At 32.5% G+C, this 14,818-nt stretch overlaps 1 protein-coding gene across 1 annotated transcript in view; it reads left to right on the top strand.

Annotated features, from left to right (window-relative positions):
* Positions 1 to 14,818, top strand: part of LOC138702289 (pickpocket protein 28-like) — a 42,121-nt gene that overhangs the window by 393 nt on the left and 26,910 nt on the right. The window contains exons 2-5 of the mRNA XM_069829873.1: positions 2,425 to 2,837; positions 7,039 to 7,242; positions 8,767 to 8,908; positions 11,641 to 11,768. Of these exons, the coding sequence (XP_069685974.1) occupies positions 2,479 to 2,837; positions 7,039 to 7,242; positions 8,767 to 8,908; positions 11,641 to 11,768 (833 nt within the window). The 5' untranslated portion in view covers positions 2,425 to 2,478. The remainder of the gene's footprint in view (positions 1 to 2,424; positions 2,838 to 7,038; positions 7,243 to 8,766; positions 8,909 to 11,640; positions 11,769 to 14,818) is intronic.

Raw genomic sequence — 14,818 nt, 5'->3', positions numbered from 1 at the left:
TCATTATTTTGAAAAAAGTTGAGGCTTGCAGCACTTCTTTTGCCAATAAAATATTTAATAGTATGATGTGATTTCAGTTTGTGTAGATCATTCTAATATTATATGAGGCGTTTAATTGCAAAATCAGATACATCACTGAAACATCATTTTTCAGTTTGAAGGAAAAACGTTTGCAAGGAACCAAGGATTTTCAACGAATACTATTTTTCATCATACAAATCCATGTGATATATCTGGCTTTGGAGCATAACAGTGCTATAGCAGTTGTAGAATCATATGAAGAAATGAAATATAACATTAACTCATTTCGAAAAAAAAAGTATGTATCTGATTTTGCGACCACACGCATCATATCATTTAATATAGAGTGAGTTGGTCTATCATCTTCCCATTTTATTTAGATAATTACTACATTGAATTTATTACCATCTCAGTAATTGAATTAATTTTACAAATTCTATTGCAAAACATAAAATAACTTAGAGAATAAGTCATTGCAAGGATTTCATCAGACGATCTATTTATGGGTTCTACAAAGTTTACACAGTTCTATGGAGTAGAATTTAAAAACCAGTTATGTGCCAAAATTATAACAACTTTTATTCTTAAGCAAACTATGTGAAGAATTACTCTGAATTTATATGGTAGAGTCCATTTTCACAAACTTTTTTGCTCTTAATGAATTAATTAAAAATTTATAAATAGGTATAAGCTTAAGTAATATATTCTACCCTTAAATTAAATAATAAAATTTCAAGTAGTAGGTTTGAATTCCTGAATAGTGGGTTCTTTAGTCGCTTCTGATAGCTTCAAGCATTTTCAGGACGATTTCAGATGTGAATTGCTTGAATGTTTTGAATAGATAGAACAAAGTTTTGTAACGATTCTTACTGGTAAGAAAACAAAGTGTCACAGGTAATGTGATAAGAGAATCACACTCTTAAATTTAATATAAGATTTCAGGAATCATTTTAGTAAATTGTCTTAACTTCTCTTCATTGTCTAAATCTGCTAATAGGTGCTTGCATGAATGATACATTCTGCAGTAATCTTTTTTGGCCACTAATGGAATGGAAAGGAATTTAAGTGAGAGGGGGGCACGGATGGCCCAGCACTGCAATCTGTTGAGATCTATTGCGCTAAACCTCGATATGGAATGAGTTGCGTGCCTCAGATCCCCTACGCGCACAAATCCAACCACATGACTCCCTTAACGACCGGTCCCTACAGCCAACAGAAATTCATATACCATTCCTGCTTCGGCAACTTCCCCCAAGGCCCCCCTATCAGTCCGAGGCGAAACTCCTCCCCCGAGTAGGTCCGCCTCGGGTGCCATTGCAAGCCATCAAACATCGCTGAACTACATTCCACGGAGGCCGGCCGAGAGAGTCAGCAGCTTCGGGAGGCCGCCTGTAGAGTGATCTGAAAAACCAGAAACGGGATGATGAGGAAAGGATGATGGGGAAGGAAAGGAAGTGGCGAAGATGAGTGGGGTTCCAATCGCCTGAAAAAAGTTACCTGATATTCATCCATAGGAGTGAGAGAAAAACTCCGAAAAAACCTCACCGAGGCAACTCGTCCTGACCAGAAATCGAACCCGGGGCCGCTGGGTTCGGAGTTAGACTCGCTAACCTCTTAGCCACAATGGTGGACTTTTGGCCACTAAAGTTTTTTTTTGACGAATTTTCGGAGAACATTAGACAGCAAATCTTAAGGCTTTAAATATGTCTATTTATGAATCCTAATAAGCATTCGAAATCCTTAAAATAGGCACTCTTATTTATCTTAAATAGGCTCTTCTATAATAAATACTAACACATAAGTAATTGTTAATTGTAAGAGTTTTCCTTCAATTTGAATGAGAATACACAACATTATACTAACTCTGCATTATTTTTCTTTATAAATACTCAAAGATTCACAAGGAGAAAAAAAATAACAGGCCTACGTTATTTTATCCGTCTTGCAAGTAGGCTAAAGTCGTTTCTTTTCTCCATCTGTGCTGCAAAGTAATCTAGGAGTAACTAAATTTCGCTGATTTCAACGACCGCTTTTCAATCAAACATACTCTGCAAATGCATAACGTCAGCCTTGTTTCATTGTATTCTGCATAAAGTTACCATTCTTTTTAAAGTAGAGGAGATCGTTTTCCTTCTCTAACGGCAAACGGAATTTCTATAATCATCTGAAGATGTTTTGGTAGTGAGTGCTAAAATACTCACATTTTTTTTTTTTTTCATAAAAATAATGTAGCAGTTGCGATTAACGTAAAACGAGAAATTACAAACAGTTGCAATAAATGTTCCTGAACATTGTTTCCTGGTGTGTGTATTTCTAATTCTAAAAGAAATGTATAATTGAGCCTATTAAGAATTTGCTATCTTGAGGGAGACGGAACAGTTGTAGCTTCTTTTCTGTTTACAGAACTAAGTAAGTGATTTCGCACTTCCTTTCAAGAGGACCATTTCTCTAGAAGCGATGATGGGCTCGAATCCAGGACCTCGGACCAATCGTTCCGAGCAGATGATTCGCCGGATAGAGGTACTGCGTGACCGCCATTTATTAATTGGTCCAGTTCACGAAAATCCTGCAGCCTACCTGAGCTCACCGATTATGGGCATGGCATCAGCATTTTCAACAGCGCCAACTCTTCCAAACCTTAAGATCGGTCCGTCTCATGTTGACAGTTCACACTCCGAGAATTCGACACCTGCTAAAGAACAAAGAAAGAATACATCACCTTCAATAGCAAAGAAATATGCTACTCTTTACCTAAACGAATCCTCGATTCATGGCTTTAATCATCTGGCTGCGCCGAAAAGAACATGTGGTGAACAGTAAGTACAAAGCGTTAATATTAATTAATTAATTAATTCATTCATTCATTCATTCCTTCATTCATTCATTCAATCATTCATTCATTCATTCATTCATTCATTCATTCATTCATTCATTCACCTTTTTATTTATTTATTTATTTATTTTAATTATTTATTTATTTATTATTTATTTATATAGTTATTTATTTATTTTTAATTATTTATTTAGTTATTTATTTATTTCAATTATTTATTTGTTTAGTTATTTATTTATTGTTTAATTATTTATTTATTTTTAATTATTTATTTATTTATTTTTAATTATTTATTTTTTAGTTATTTATTTAGTTATTTATCTATTTATTTTTAAATTATTTATTTATTTATTCTTTAATGATTTATTTATTTTTTAATTATTTATTTATGTATTTATTTATTTATGTATTTATTTATTTATGCATTTATTTATTTATTCATTGATTTATTTATTTATTTATTCATTTATCTATTTATTTATTTATTTTTTGATCAGGCCTATTTATTTATTTAGTTATTTATTTATTTTTTAATTATTTATTTATTTATTTATTTATTTTTATTTATTTATTTATTTATTTTTAATTATTTATTTATTTATTTATTTATTTATTTTTAATTATTTATTTAGTTATTTATTTATATATTTATTTTTAAATTATTTATTTATTTTAATGATTTATTTATTTTTTAATTAATTATTTATTTATGTATTTATTTATTTATTATTTATTGATTTATTGATTTATTTATTTATTTATTTATTTAGGTATTATGTATTTATTTATTTATTTCTTTATTTATTCATTCATTCATTTATTCATTTATTTATTTATTTATTTATTCATTCATTTATTTTTTTATTCATTCATTTATTCACTCATTCATTTATTCATTTATTTATTTATTTATTCATTCATTCATTTATTCCATTTATTTATTTATTTATTTATTTATTTATTTATTTATTTATTTATTTATTTATTTATTTATGTCATCAAACATTTATCCGGTCATGGCGGATTAGATGCATTCCAAATTATTGTTAACCCACCATTCTCAATAACAAATACAAATAGAAACAATTTATATACTATTATGATCCTATTCCCATTCTTAATATATAATGAGAGTATTAATTCGATACATTATAATAATAAAATTATATCTACATCTAACTTTCAGTCGCCCTGGTTGGCAAGTTGGTATAGCGCTGGCCTTCTATGCCCAAGGTTGCGGGTTCGATCCCGGGCCAAGTCGATGGCATTTAAGTGTGCTTAAATGTGACAGGCTCATGTCAGTAGATTTACTGGCTTGTAAAAGAACTCCTGCGGGACAAAATTCCGGCACATCCGGCGACGCTGATATAACCTCTGCAGTTGCGAGCGTCGTTAAATAAAACATAACATTTTTTTTTCTTCTAACTTTCATGCAACTTCTCTTTTCTTCTACCATTTTCACTCACACCTCAAAATTCCCCTATTAGGCCTACTGTTATTCTATTCAAACATTCATTTATTTCCTAAACATGTTAAATTCTACTAGCTATGCTACCTCTTATGCTACTCTTAATCTACTCGCTTATATAGTGAGTTCGCTTACACAATTTAGGTCGACCGGGCGGCGCGCGACCGGTATGAAGGCCATAAAACACGCGAAAAACCACGTCTCCTACACGCTTGGCAGTCCAGTTCAGTTTCTCTGTAGGAGTGGTTGTGTTGACGTTAGATTGCGTGTTATTCTTCTGATTGTGTTAGTGATGTGGTTTAGATTAACTTGCTCACATGACACCACAGACATTTATATTAGAGCAAACGAATTTTATAGTAGAGATTTATCTGAAAAAGAGTGATTACGGATAGGTAAAAAGACGATTTGCAAGAACAGTTCCTAATTTTACGTTCCAATAGCAACTTCGTACACAGCCTCGTTAAAAAAATAGAGAAACGGAGTCAGCATTGAATAAAAACAGCAAAAGACCATGGCGCGTACTTACAGACGAAAAACTGGATGAAACAGGGGAAAAATTGGAATATATTTTACAGAAATCTAGCCGTCATCTCGCAACCCACATTCAATTCTGGAAGTGAAATTGGGAGAATCACGAAAGAACTTGCGGGTGAACTCCAATTTTCTTAAGAAATACCATAGATGTTTCGCAGTAGAGGAATATCACTTCCAACACCTTTTGCAATCAAGATAATTTTAGTAATAATAAAACTGCTGAGTGTGCGAGAGATGGTTTGCCGCGTGTTGTATTGCCTTCGTACCGTTCGCGAGTCGCCCTGTCGACCTATATTCTATAAGCGAACGTCTGTAATTTTATGTAGAGTGAAAGATTCTCTCTATTTATACTCATATTTCATATTCATCTTTTATCTTCTCTTCCCACCTTAGTTTTACTCTGAATAGGAATCTTTATAATTTCTTTTGCTTACTGTTGTTTAAAGGCCCATTTATATTTCTAATAGCTATGTTGTTGCTCACATTAAAAAAATATTCCCTATCCAGACTATTCTTAAACCATTGGTCGCTGAAAATCTGTATTTCAGAAGGTAGTTTTCAGTTCGAGAATGATCAGGATTTAAAAATAAATTTGATGTGGAAATTAACTACACTTAATGTTTGCTTTGGGTATGAGTAACTAACTGAGCAGGGAATGCGTTGTAAAAAGTAAAATAAGGAATCTACAGACATACCAAAGTCGGGGAATCACGAACCAACTCAGAAAATTATAACTAATTACTTTAAAATGATAGGCTTGCATCAGTCCCAAGTGGAACAAATATTGTTGTGAAAATTTAGATTATATCAGTAAAGTTCACAGAATATGATACTCTTGAGCGATTGTTTTGAATCAGTGTGGATGTTTGGTAAAGCAAACGTGACAATGGCGCTATTTTGAAGTCAGTATTGACACAGCCATCAAAGATTAAGACGACGTTTGATAAGAATACTGAGTGAACATTACATATGTGCAGTTCTGTAAGAAAGAGATGGAAGAACGCACGCATTTGGGCAAGTGGAAAGTTTTCTGGAAAAATAGAGAACAAATTTTTCCTGCAAATCACACACTTCTGGTAGTGTGGAAGAGAAGGCCTCATGGCCTCTACCAGAATAAATAACTAACTAACTAACTAACTAACTAACTAACTAACTAACTAACTAACTAACTAACTAACTAACTAACTAACTAACTAACTAACTAACTAACTAACTAACTAAATATATATATGTATATATATATATATATATATATATATATATATATATATAAAAATAAATGAGTGAATGAGTAAATGAGTAAATAAATAAATAAATAAATAAATAAATAAATAAATAAATAAATAAATAAATAAGTAAATGAGTAAATAAATAAATAAATGAGTAAATAAGTAAATGAGTAAATATGTAAATGAGTAAATAAATAAATAAGAAAATGAGTAAATATATAAATAAATAAGTAAATAAATAAATAAACAAATAAATAAATGAGTGAATGAGTAAATTAATAAATGAGTAAATAAGTAAATGAGCAAATAAATAAATAAATGAGTAAATAAGTAAATGTGTAAATAAATAAGTATGTAAATAAATAAATCAGTAAATGAGTAAATTAGTAGATGAGTAAATAAATACATAAATAAATGAGTAAATAAATAAGTAAATGAATGAATAAATTAATTAATGGATGAATAAATAAATAAACAATAAATAAATAAATAAATAAGTTAATAAATAAATGAGTAAATAACTAAATAAATGAGTAAATAATAAATGAGTAAATAAATAAATAAATAAATGAGTAAATAATAAATGAGTAAATAAATAAATAAATGAGTAAATAAGTAAATGAGTAAATAAGTAAATGAGTAAATAAATAATTAAGTAAATGAATGAATAAGTAAATTAATGGATGAATGAATACATAAATAAATAAATAAATAAATAAATAAATAAATAAATAAATAAATAAATAAATAAATAAATAAATAAATAAATAATGTAAAATGACTTTAAAATAGACTCACTGGACTGTTTCCATCCTCATCTAGACCTATCTAAAAACCACAAATGCCATAGATTCCAGTTACCGACAGTACTAATGAGAATATTCTATGTTCAGTGTTCCTATAATTTGACTATATAGCATGTCTAACGTCAATGACGTAATTTTGTGCAGTGCCGTGTGGCTGGTGTTTGTCATTTTGGCCATCTCTGGCGCAGTGTGGTTGAGTCTGAGCATCAAGCAGCATTATGACGAGAGTCCCACAGCCATATCCATCGAGGTGAACAACATGGACTGGTACACCTTGTTTCCTGCTGGAACTCTCTGCCTCGATGACAAAGTCGACGAAATTCTGCTAGATAGATACATCACAGAAAAGTAAATTGTTTATTGTTTATTGTTAGTAAAATAACATGTACTAAAATACAGACTTAATTCTTCCCTGAAGGAGTAAAAACTCGTGCTTAGGGTGCTATCTAAACACATACTTAACACAAACAAAGATAATTATTTGACACAAAGTAGGTCAAGGAGAAAAAAAATATAGGAATAAAATAACTTTAAAAATACAATTTCAATTTTAATAATTTAACTCTTACAAAATACATATACATATTAAATCAATATATATTCTTTAAAAATTAAACTTCTAACGCTATTTTTTAAATTTATTATACTAAAATGTTCCAAATTTGGGTATTTTTAAATTATTTTATTATATAACCTTTAACCAAAGTAGGTACCATGGCTCAGAGCTGTGCTTGTGAAACACTTTGGTTCCTGTAGGTCTAGTCGTATAAAATCGGATCTTTTAGTTTCATATTTATGATGATACAATTTGAATTTATTGCGATTTTTATGTATGAAGTTTAATAAGGAAATATAATAAATTTGTTTAATTTTCAAATCATTAAAATCAGTGAACAAATGCTCGGATGAGTAATCAATTGGTTTATTAAGACATATTTTAATTATTCTTTTCTGAATACGTATTAGTGAAGTGAGATTAGTATTACAAGCATTTCTCCATCCTAAAATTCCATACTGGAGAATGGATTGAAATAAAGCTAAATAAATGAGACGTAAAATATTAACATATATTAATTGTTTTAGCAATCAATTTTAAGGGAACGAATTAAGTATTGAAATTGTTTTCTTCCTTAAAAAACTCTTACTTTTACTCAGTGATGGTGAGATTTTTACTAGATTTTATTAAATCTTTCCCGTGTTTCCATCAACTTAACATTGGCTCCAATTTCATGGAGTCTCTCGTGGTACCAGAAAGAGGAAAATACAGAGCTATTCATAAGTCCGTGAAACATTTTAAAAAGTCATAACTACTAAACTACACAATGGATAACAAATTATTTTACACTAAATACGTACGTACGTATTTACTTCTCTTCTTTTCGAAACTTCCTTATGTACTTCCATCTGTCGTATGTTCTATTTCTTTAGCCTATATTGTGAAATAGATATTGAAAACATATTTCTAATATTAAACGACAGTCCATTTTAATTTCTCGTACAGAAACTGCTTGGTCGTCCCTCCAATCCGTATTGACTCAGCTGTTCTAACGTTCAAGAAGACATGACAAAATGCAACTTATTTTTAAGTTTTATAGTTACCTATCTTATATTATTTTATTATTACAGTATTTTTTTCAGAATGAAGTTACAATTATAGAATAATCTCTTATTTATTATGTGATATGCTTTCTATTATTGGATGCAAGAATGTCTCTCTTCTCTCCTAGCTTCATTCTAAATGTGTTTTGTTTCATTTTGTTTCTGCAGTTCACTATTAAATGCTCAATAACATTTTAAAAGAAAGATAATAATATATTAATAATGGAGGTTTTCTGTATCAATTCTAATTCTTCTGTGATAACTTCATTTCAGTTTGAAAAATGTGAAAGACAAAGAGGGTGTCAAAGAATTTATTCGAAGCTTGGCGAATGCAACTTACGATAATTTTAAATACATAAAAGACATCCCAAACAACCCGATTAAAAGCGAGGACTACTTGAAGGTGTTACTTGAGGTATATACTTTTTATTTTAATATTCTTTCTAGTCAGTTCATCCAGGTACATAATTTATTTTATGCTCGACCATGCCGAAATGTAGTAATTATACACCTGGTAGCAGTCCTTTAATGCATGTCATTAAAGTACACCTATTCATTAAAGTTCAGGTTTTCGATTATTCTCGGATATGCAATCGAAAGACAACGAGGGAAATGTCACGGAGGCTGGAAATCCAATACTGTCGCAGAAGGTTATGTTTTGTTACTATAATAATTAGCGTTAATTGTAAATAATATTGAAATAAATTCAATTTGTCATCTCGTTTGCAATTCTAAATCAATTTCCAGGTTATATCAAAATTAGTTCATGTTACATTACATCAAGGTCAATGACATTATTGTTCCTCGGAAAAAATCAATACTTTCGCGTCTGCGCACATCTCACAATATACGAGCTATGAACAAGGTCACTTCCGATCTTCTGTCAGATACAAATAAAATGAATACTTCTGAATAATTTCAAGTTAGAAATATGGTCGAGCATAAAAAGTCGTATGAAACTTGCCTATAATGGTAATTAAGACGCTCGTATGAAAATTATGAAACGAGCGCAAGAGAGTTTCATAAAAAAACATACTCGCGTCTTAATTACTATCATTATAGGCTCGTTGCATAAAGTACTATTGTACATCACTATGCGAGTTTGAGTTGGAATGTTAAATAACGAAACATTAAAGGTTAATATAATGATAGGCCTATGACTTTCTCTATATTAATCTATACTTTGCTACCCCACTCTCTTAATACCATTTAATATCAAGTCTACATAGATTCTCAGACAAATATTTTGTTCATATTTTTGGTTTCGCCTTTTTTCATATTTAATGACTCAATTAATCTTTAGTTGTACTTTAGCATTATTTGTATTGTGCCTATATTTTATACAGGGCGGTACAAAACTTGCTATTATTAATGAACAACTACGTATACAGTTAAGTATGCTTAACTACAAATTGTGTCCAGAGTGATAAAGTGTACACATTTTTGTCTTTCATGTTGCGAAGACATGACCGCTATTTCTCATACCTTTTGAATATCAAAAGCAGAGCGCGATGTAAAACATTTCCAACAATTCTCTCCTACCGTGCTCAACATTTCTCAGGTGGTCTGGAGGTCTTGCCTGCCACTTTGTCATATTTAGACGCAAGAAGTTTTAGCCAAAACTATTTCAGATCTTTTCTTACGAAATAAACGGCATTGAGCAGCGCTTTTGTAGTTTTTGGCAACTGACCCAAACCAAAGAAAATCCTTATAATAACGTAGAAGAAATTGCTTTATACAGACGGACGGACATTTCCGAAACACTTTTATATCAGCGATACTGAAACGGTGCATTTCTGCAAAAGTATTGAAATTTATTTTTCACTGCAAAACAAAAACCTATTAAATGAGAAAGTAAACATTTGTTTGTCTATGAGATTACTTTTTATCAAAGTTCTTTATAAACAACCAGAAATATTTTATAATTTAAACAATTCTGAGTGAAATTTACTTTGGAATTTGATTTCTTGTGGCATGATATGAGGGGTTCACAATCAGAGTGGACCAAGTCCATCTGGAATAGTTCTGAGATATTGAGTCTTAAAGTTCCTGGCTCACGCTTAGCAACCTTCACCTTCCATAGAAAATTCTGCCCTCTGTGGAGTAACAAATGAGTTATGATCTTTGTTTGTTATGGCAATGAATAAATATAAGTTTTCTTTATCCGAGATTGTATTAATCCACAAACTGATCACTGGTGGACTTGATCCACTCTGGTTGTGAGCCCCTCATAAGGTGGGTGCTCCTGTTATGGCCATGTTCCTGATATGGCCACCCCCCTATTGTGAGTTAGTTAACCAAAAAATTCGCTAAATTGCAGCAGCATCCAGTGAAAGGGCATCCTGGTATGTCACTTGATCGTTTTCCATCCAGTCAGGTTGAGCAATATGGCGTCAGTTGCCTGTTTTGCGGTTTTCATGTGACCTCTTCTTATTTTTCTCTGGTAAGTCTCCTTTGTTTTATGCATGTTTTTCAAAGACTTGTTTCACGAAAACCATCGTACTCCAGTCAGTTTTTAATGTTCTGTTGATTGGTGTTATCGTTATGGCGTATCTTTTACGAGTTGTTCATAATCAAACGATTTTCGTGAAAGCTTACCTGCTCCTGATATGGCCATATCAAATGCACCATGGCCATATCAAGTTCATTTCACTTTTATTTTTTCACCTGACAAATTTACATGCCTATAGCTGGGATTACGCAAAAAGTTTGTATTTTAAGAAAAACAACTTAATTTTTATGGAAAAACCTATTTTGACTACAATTTTGAATTATAAAAAAGATTATTAAGTGTCATTTTTATTCATTTTACACCAAAATTATTTAATTTTAACACAACTGCGCTATCAAACTGAAAACAATCACGATTTGTAGAACATGGAACAAGGGTGGCCATATCATGTGCATCTGTTCCTGATATGGCCACTAGGTAGACTTTTGGAATTTGGGACTTTTTGGACAATTAAAGCTATTTTTATGGGGAAAGGAAATTGTTTTAAGAAAGTCCATTAGACTGAGAACGAGTAAGAAAAAAGTGGTTTACATTTTTTTTTCGAAATGGCGGCTAGAAAAATTCTCAAACCTTAGCATGGCCATATCAGGGACACCTACCTTATATAAGTGACGCTCTATGTCATACTTGTTTAGGTACGTCAATTATTAATTTTTGGAGCCGTTAACACAGAACAGAAGATCGTCCCGCTTGTGTCGACCGTCACAGAAAGAGGACTTTGCTACACATACAATAACATGGCGGCATTCTACAACGATCCAGAGTAAGTGACAACTAAACCTTAGATTTTCAGGTTCTTAATCAAGAATTAAGGTTACATTGTTATTTTGCATTATGATAAAAGTCGTTTTACGTATTCGGAGTGAATCTGACTATGGTCCGTTCCAGGAATCTGTAGAGTAGAAAGACGAAATAAGACATCTGCGCAAGTGGTATGTATTTAGTATTTATTTATATAACCTGGTAGAGATAAAGCACCTCGACATTTCCCCCGTTAAAGTAAGTACAGTGCATATCCCTTTCAGTTCTTCGGTAAAAAATCTTGGCATTCACATGGATAATAATCTCAACTGGGACATGCAAATCACAGAAACCTGCAGGAAAGTATATTCTATTATCCATGTGCTAAAAAGGATAAATGTTCATCTCCCCTCTTGCTTAAAAAAGTCCCTTGTGCAGAGCTTGTATTTCCCTATTTTGACTATGCTGACATTTTACTGACAGACCTTTCCAGCGACAACAAAACGAAACTTCAACGTGCTCATAATTTGTGTGTACGTTTTGTAAGCAATGTTCGTAAATATGATCATATTACTCCATCCCTGGAAACAATAGGTTGGCTTAAACTAGATAAGAAAAGAAATTTACATTCACTTCTCCTTCTCTTCGAAATCTTGAACTCTTCTATTCCTCCGTACCTGTCGTCTCGCTTCACTTATCTTTCTTCCCAACATAATCTGAACACACGCTCTCGCCATGAAACAATACTAACAACACCATCCCATCGCACCTCCTCATACTCATCCTCTTTCACAATAGCCCTGCCAAGACTCTGAAATTCGTTACCTGCTAGCATCAGGGACTGTCGAAATAAAACTCAATTCAAACGCAAACTTACTAGGCACTTGGTCAGTAATTGAGATTCGTTCAGACATGGTTTCTTGTAAATAATTCTCTTAATATATCACAAAATATTTCAATATCCGGTAATTTCACCACTATAGAATTTTGTTATTCTAGGTTTAATTTGTAATTCAGTAAATACAAAAATATTCTTTGTTCTTAACTTCTATGATAAAATGCCTAGCTTTCATTAATCAGGTAATCTTGTCGGACTTTAATTTTTATTGTAATTGTAATTGTAAATGTAATATTAATTGTAATTTTATTCTTCATATTATAGTTGTAATCCCCTGGTAGAGGGGCAGAGAAGGCCTGACGGCTTTATGTGGCCTTATGTGGGAGAGCTAGGACCAATGACCGCTCTGGGGAGGCAGGCATTGGTTGAACGAAGCTACTAATCGCTTGCAAGAACGGAATCATTTCTATCTTAACTCTACCACTAACATCTTACCCCTTAGCAGCCTCGAGCTGATGCTGCCCGCAATACACTTCGGCACAGATAGACTTCGCCTCCATATGCGTCAAGTCACTCTACAGATACCTGGGACGGACCATTGTTGCTCAGATACGCTACCGATTAGCACGCCCCGTTGATTTCAATGACTTCTTTGTGTAAACAGCTTCAATGCTTTGTGAGCTGAAGCTTGTTACACCGTCGACCAGCTGAAATGGTCGACCACCGGCTGTCATAGTCATCCAGTAGCACCTTACCTATGAATGCACCCATATAACCCAATGTTTTGTCACGCCATTGAGTGGTGGTATATGAGATGATACTATGGTCCCTGCAAGCAATTGGTAGTTTCGTTTAATCAATGCCTGCCCTCAGAGCGGTCATTGGTCCTAGCTAGAGATGAACAACGGTCGAGAAAGCGAGACTAACAGCGCCCGCAAAGCGGAAAACCCGCACGACAATGTTGTATAGTCGCGTCCTTGACGTAAAGACTACCGCGTCTTCCGATATTCGATATTGATCATCTCCCGAAGTCCCGAAGCAACCTTCAATCGCCACAGTTATTTATACCTGACTGAACTTTTATCTACTTTGGCAACTGTTATATATGTATAAACAATCAAGTAGCCTATTTGAAACATCTCTACCTTTCAGTGTATAATAATCCGTTCCCCAGTCTTTATTTAATTACTAGGCCCTTATTAAAAGACTAGGAATTTTCTTTTCATATGTTTAAGATCAAGTTTGCAGTCTCAAGGAAAAAGATATTAACGTTATGTTTTATGTTTCTTTGAGAATTGTTTTTTTTATATTTATACAGGGACATCATTTTATTTTTACTTCAATTTTTATTGTACCTGAGTTTTTGAATGTACTTCACTTCCACCCCTCTACTAGTAAACTCCAAGCGTCCTCCACATAGAACCGAGGCCGCATATGTAGTACTGAGTTAGTGAGTATAGTGCGTTCCAGAAAAATGTTCACGTTTTCCAGTGGCGAAAGAGCTTCAATATTGAACCATATTTTCGCACAGGTACTGTTATCCGTTTGCTTACGTCGCATCCCGATTTCCCCCACCTGCTTCTGTTCGCCCCTCTGTAAAGTCTAGTAGCTGGGCTGCCTTAGCTCTTTTCTGAAAACATTAATTTCTGTTAGGAATTGGACGTCTACGTAATACTATACAACTATTTGAAATAACTTAAATAAAAGGGCCTCGTTAAGTAATTAACTGTCACGTGATTCCCCCCCTTGCTACGATCCTGCGACAAAACCACTTGAACGGACAGTAGATAGCATTTCTGAGTAATTTTATCTTTTCGGATCGGGCAGAAGTGAAGATTGAATTTACAGTGCGTAAGGTACTCTTTTATAGAGTAGGTATAGAATTATTTCAACATGAGTTACTAAGTATGAAGGACGAAACTGGTAATTGGAATTAGTCTATAGTGCGATAATATGCACAAAAGAACTGAAGCCTGTATCGAAATGAACGGCCACCATTTTAAAAAATGTGTTTAAATATCCATATTATGATTATTTTTCAATTTAACTTCTTTCTCTATATTATACGCTAATGTGCTGTAACAGTACAATATACACTGCATAATTAATACGTCCGAATGGATAGCTTAATTCGTGAGTAAAAACACTGAGTATTAATACAGTACTGTATTTTAATTAAACAAAAACCTAATGAAAATGATCAAACTCAAAATTGCGATATTTCCTAGTTTACA

The sequence above is a fragment of the Periplaneta americana genome, chromosome 6 (genome assembly GCF_040183065.1).
Source record: "Periplaneta americana isolate PAMFEO1 chromosome 6, P.americana_PAMFEO1_priV1, whole genome shotgun sequence".
NCBI classification, from domain to species: domain Eukaryota; kingdom Metazoa; phylum Arthropoda; class Insecta; order Blattodea; family Blattidae; genus Periplaneta; species Periplaneta americana.
This window is presented reverse-complemented; position numbering and strand designations above follow the sequence as displayed.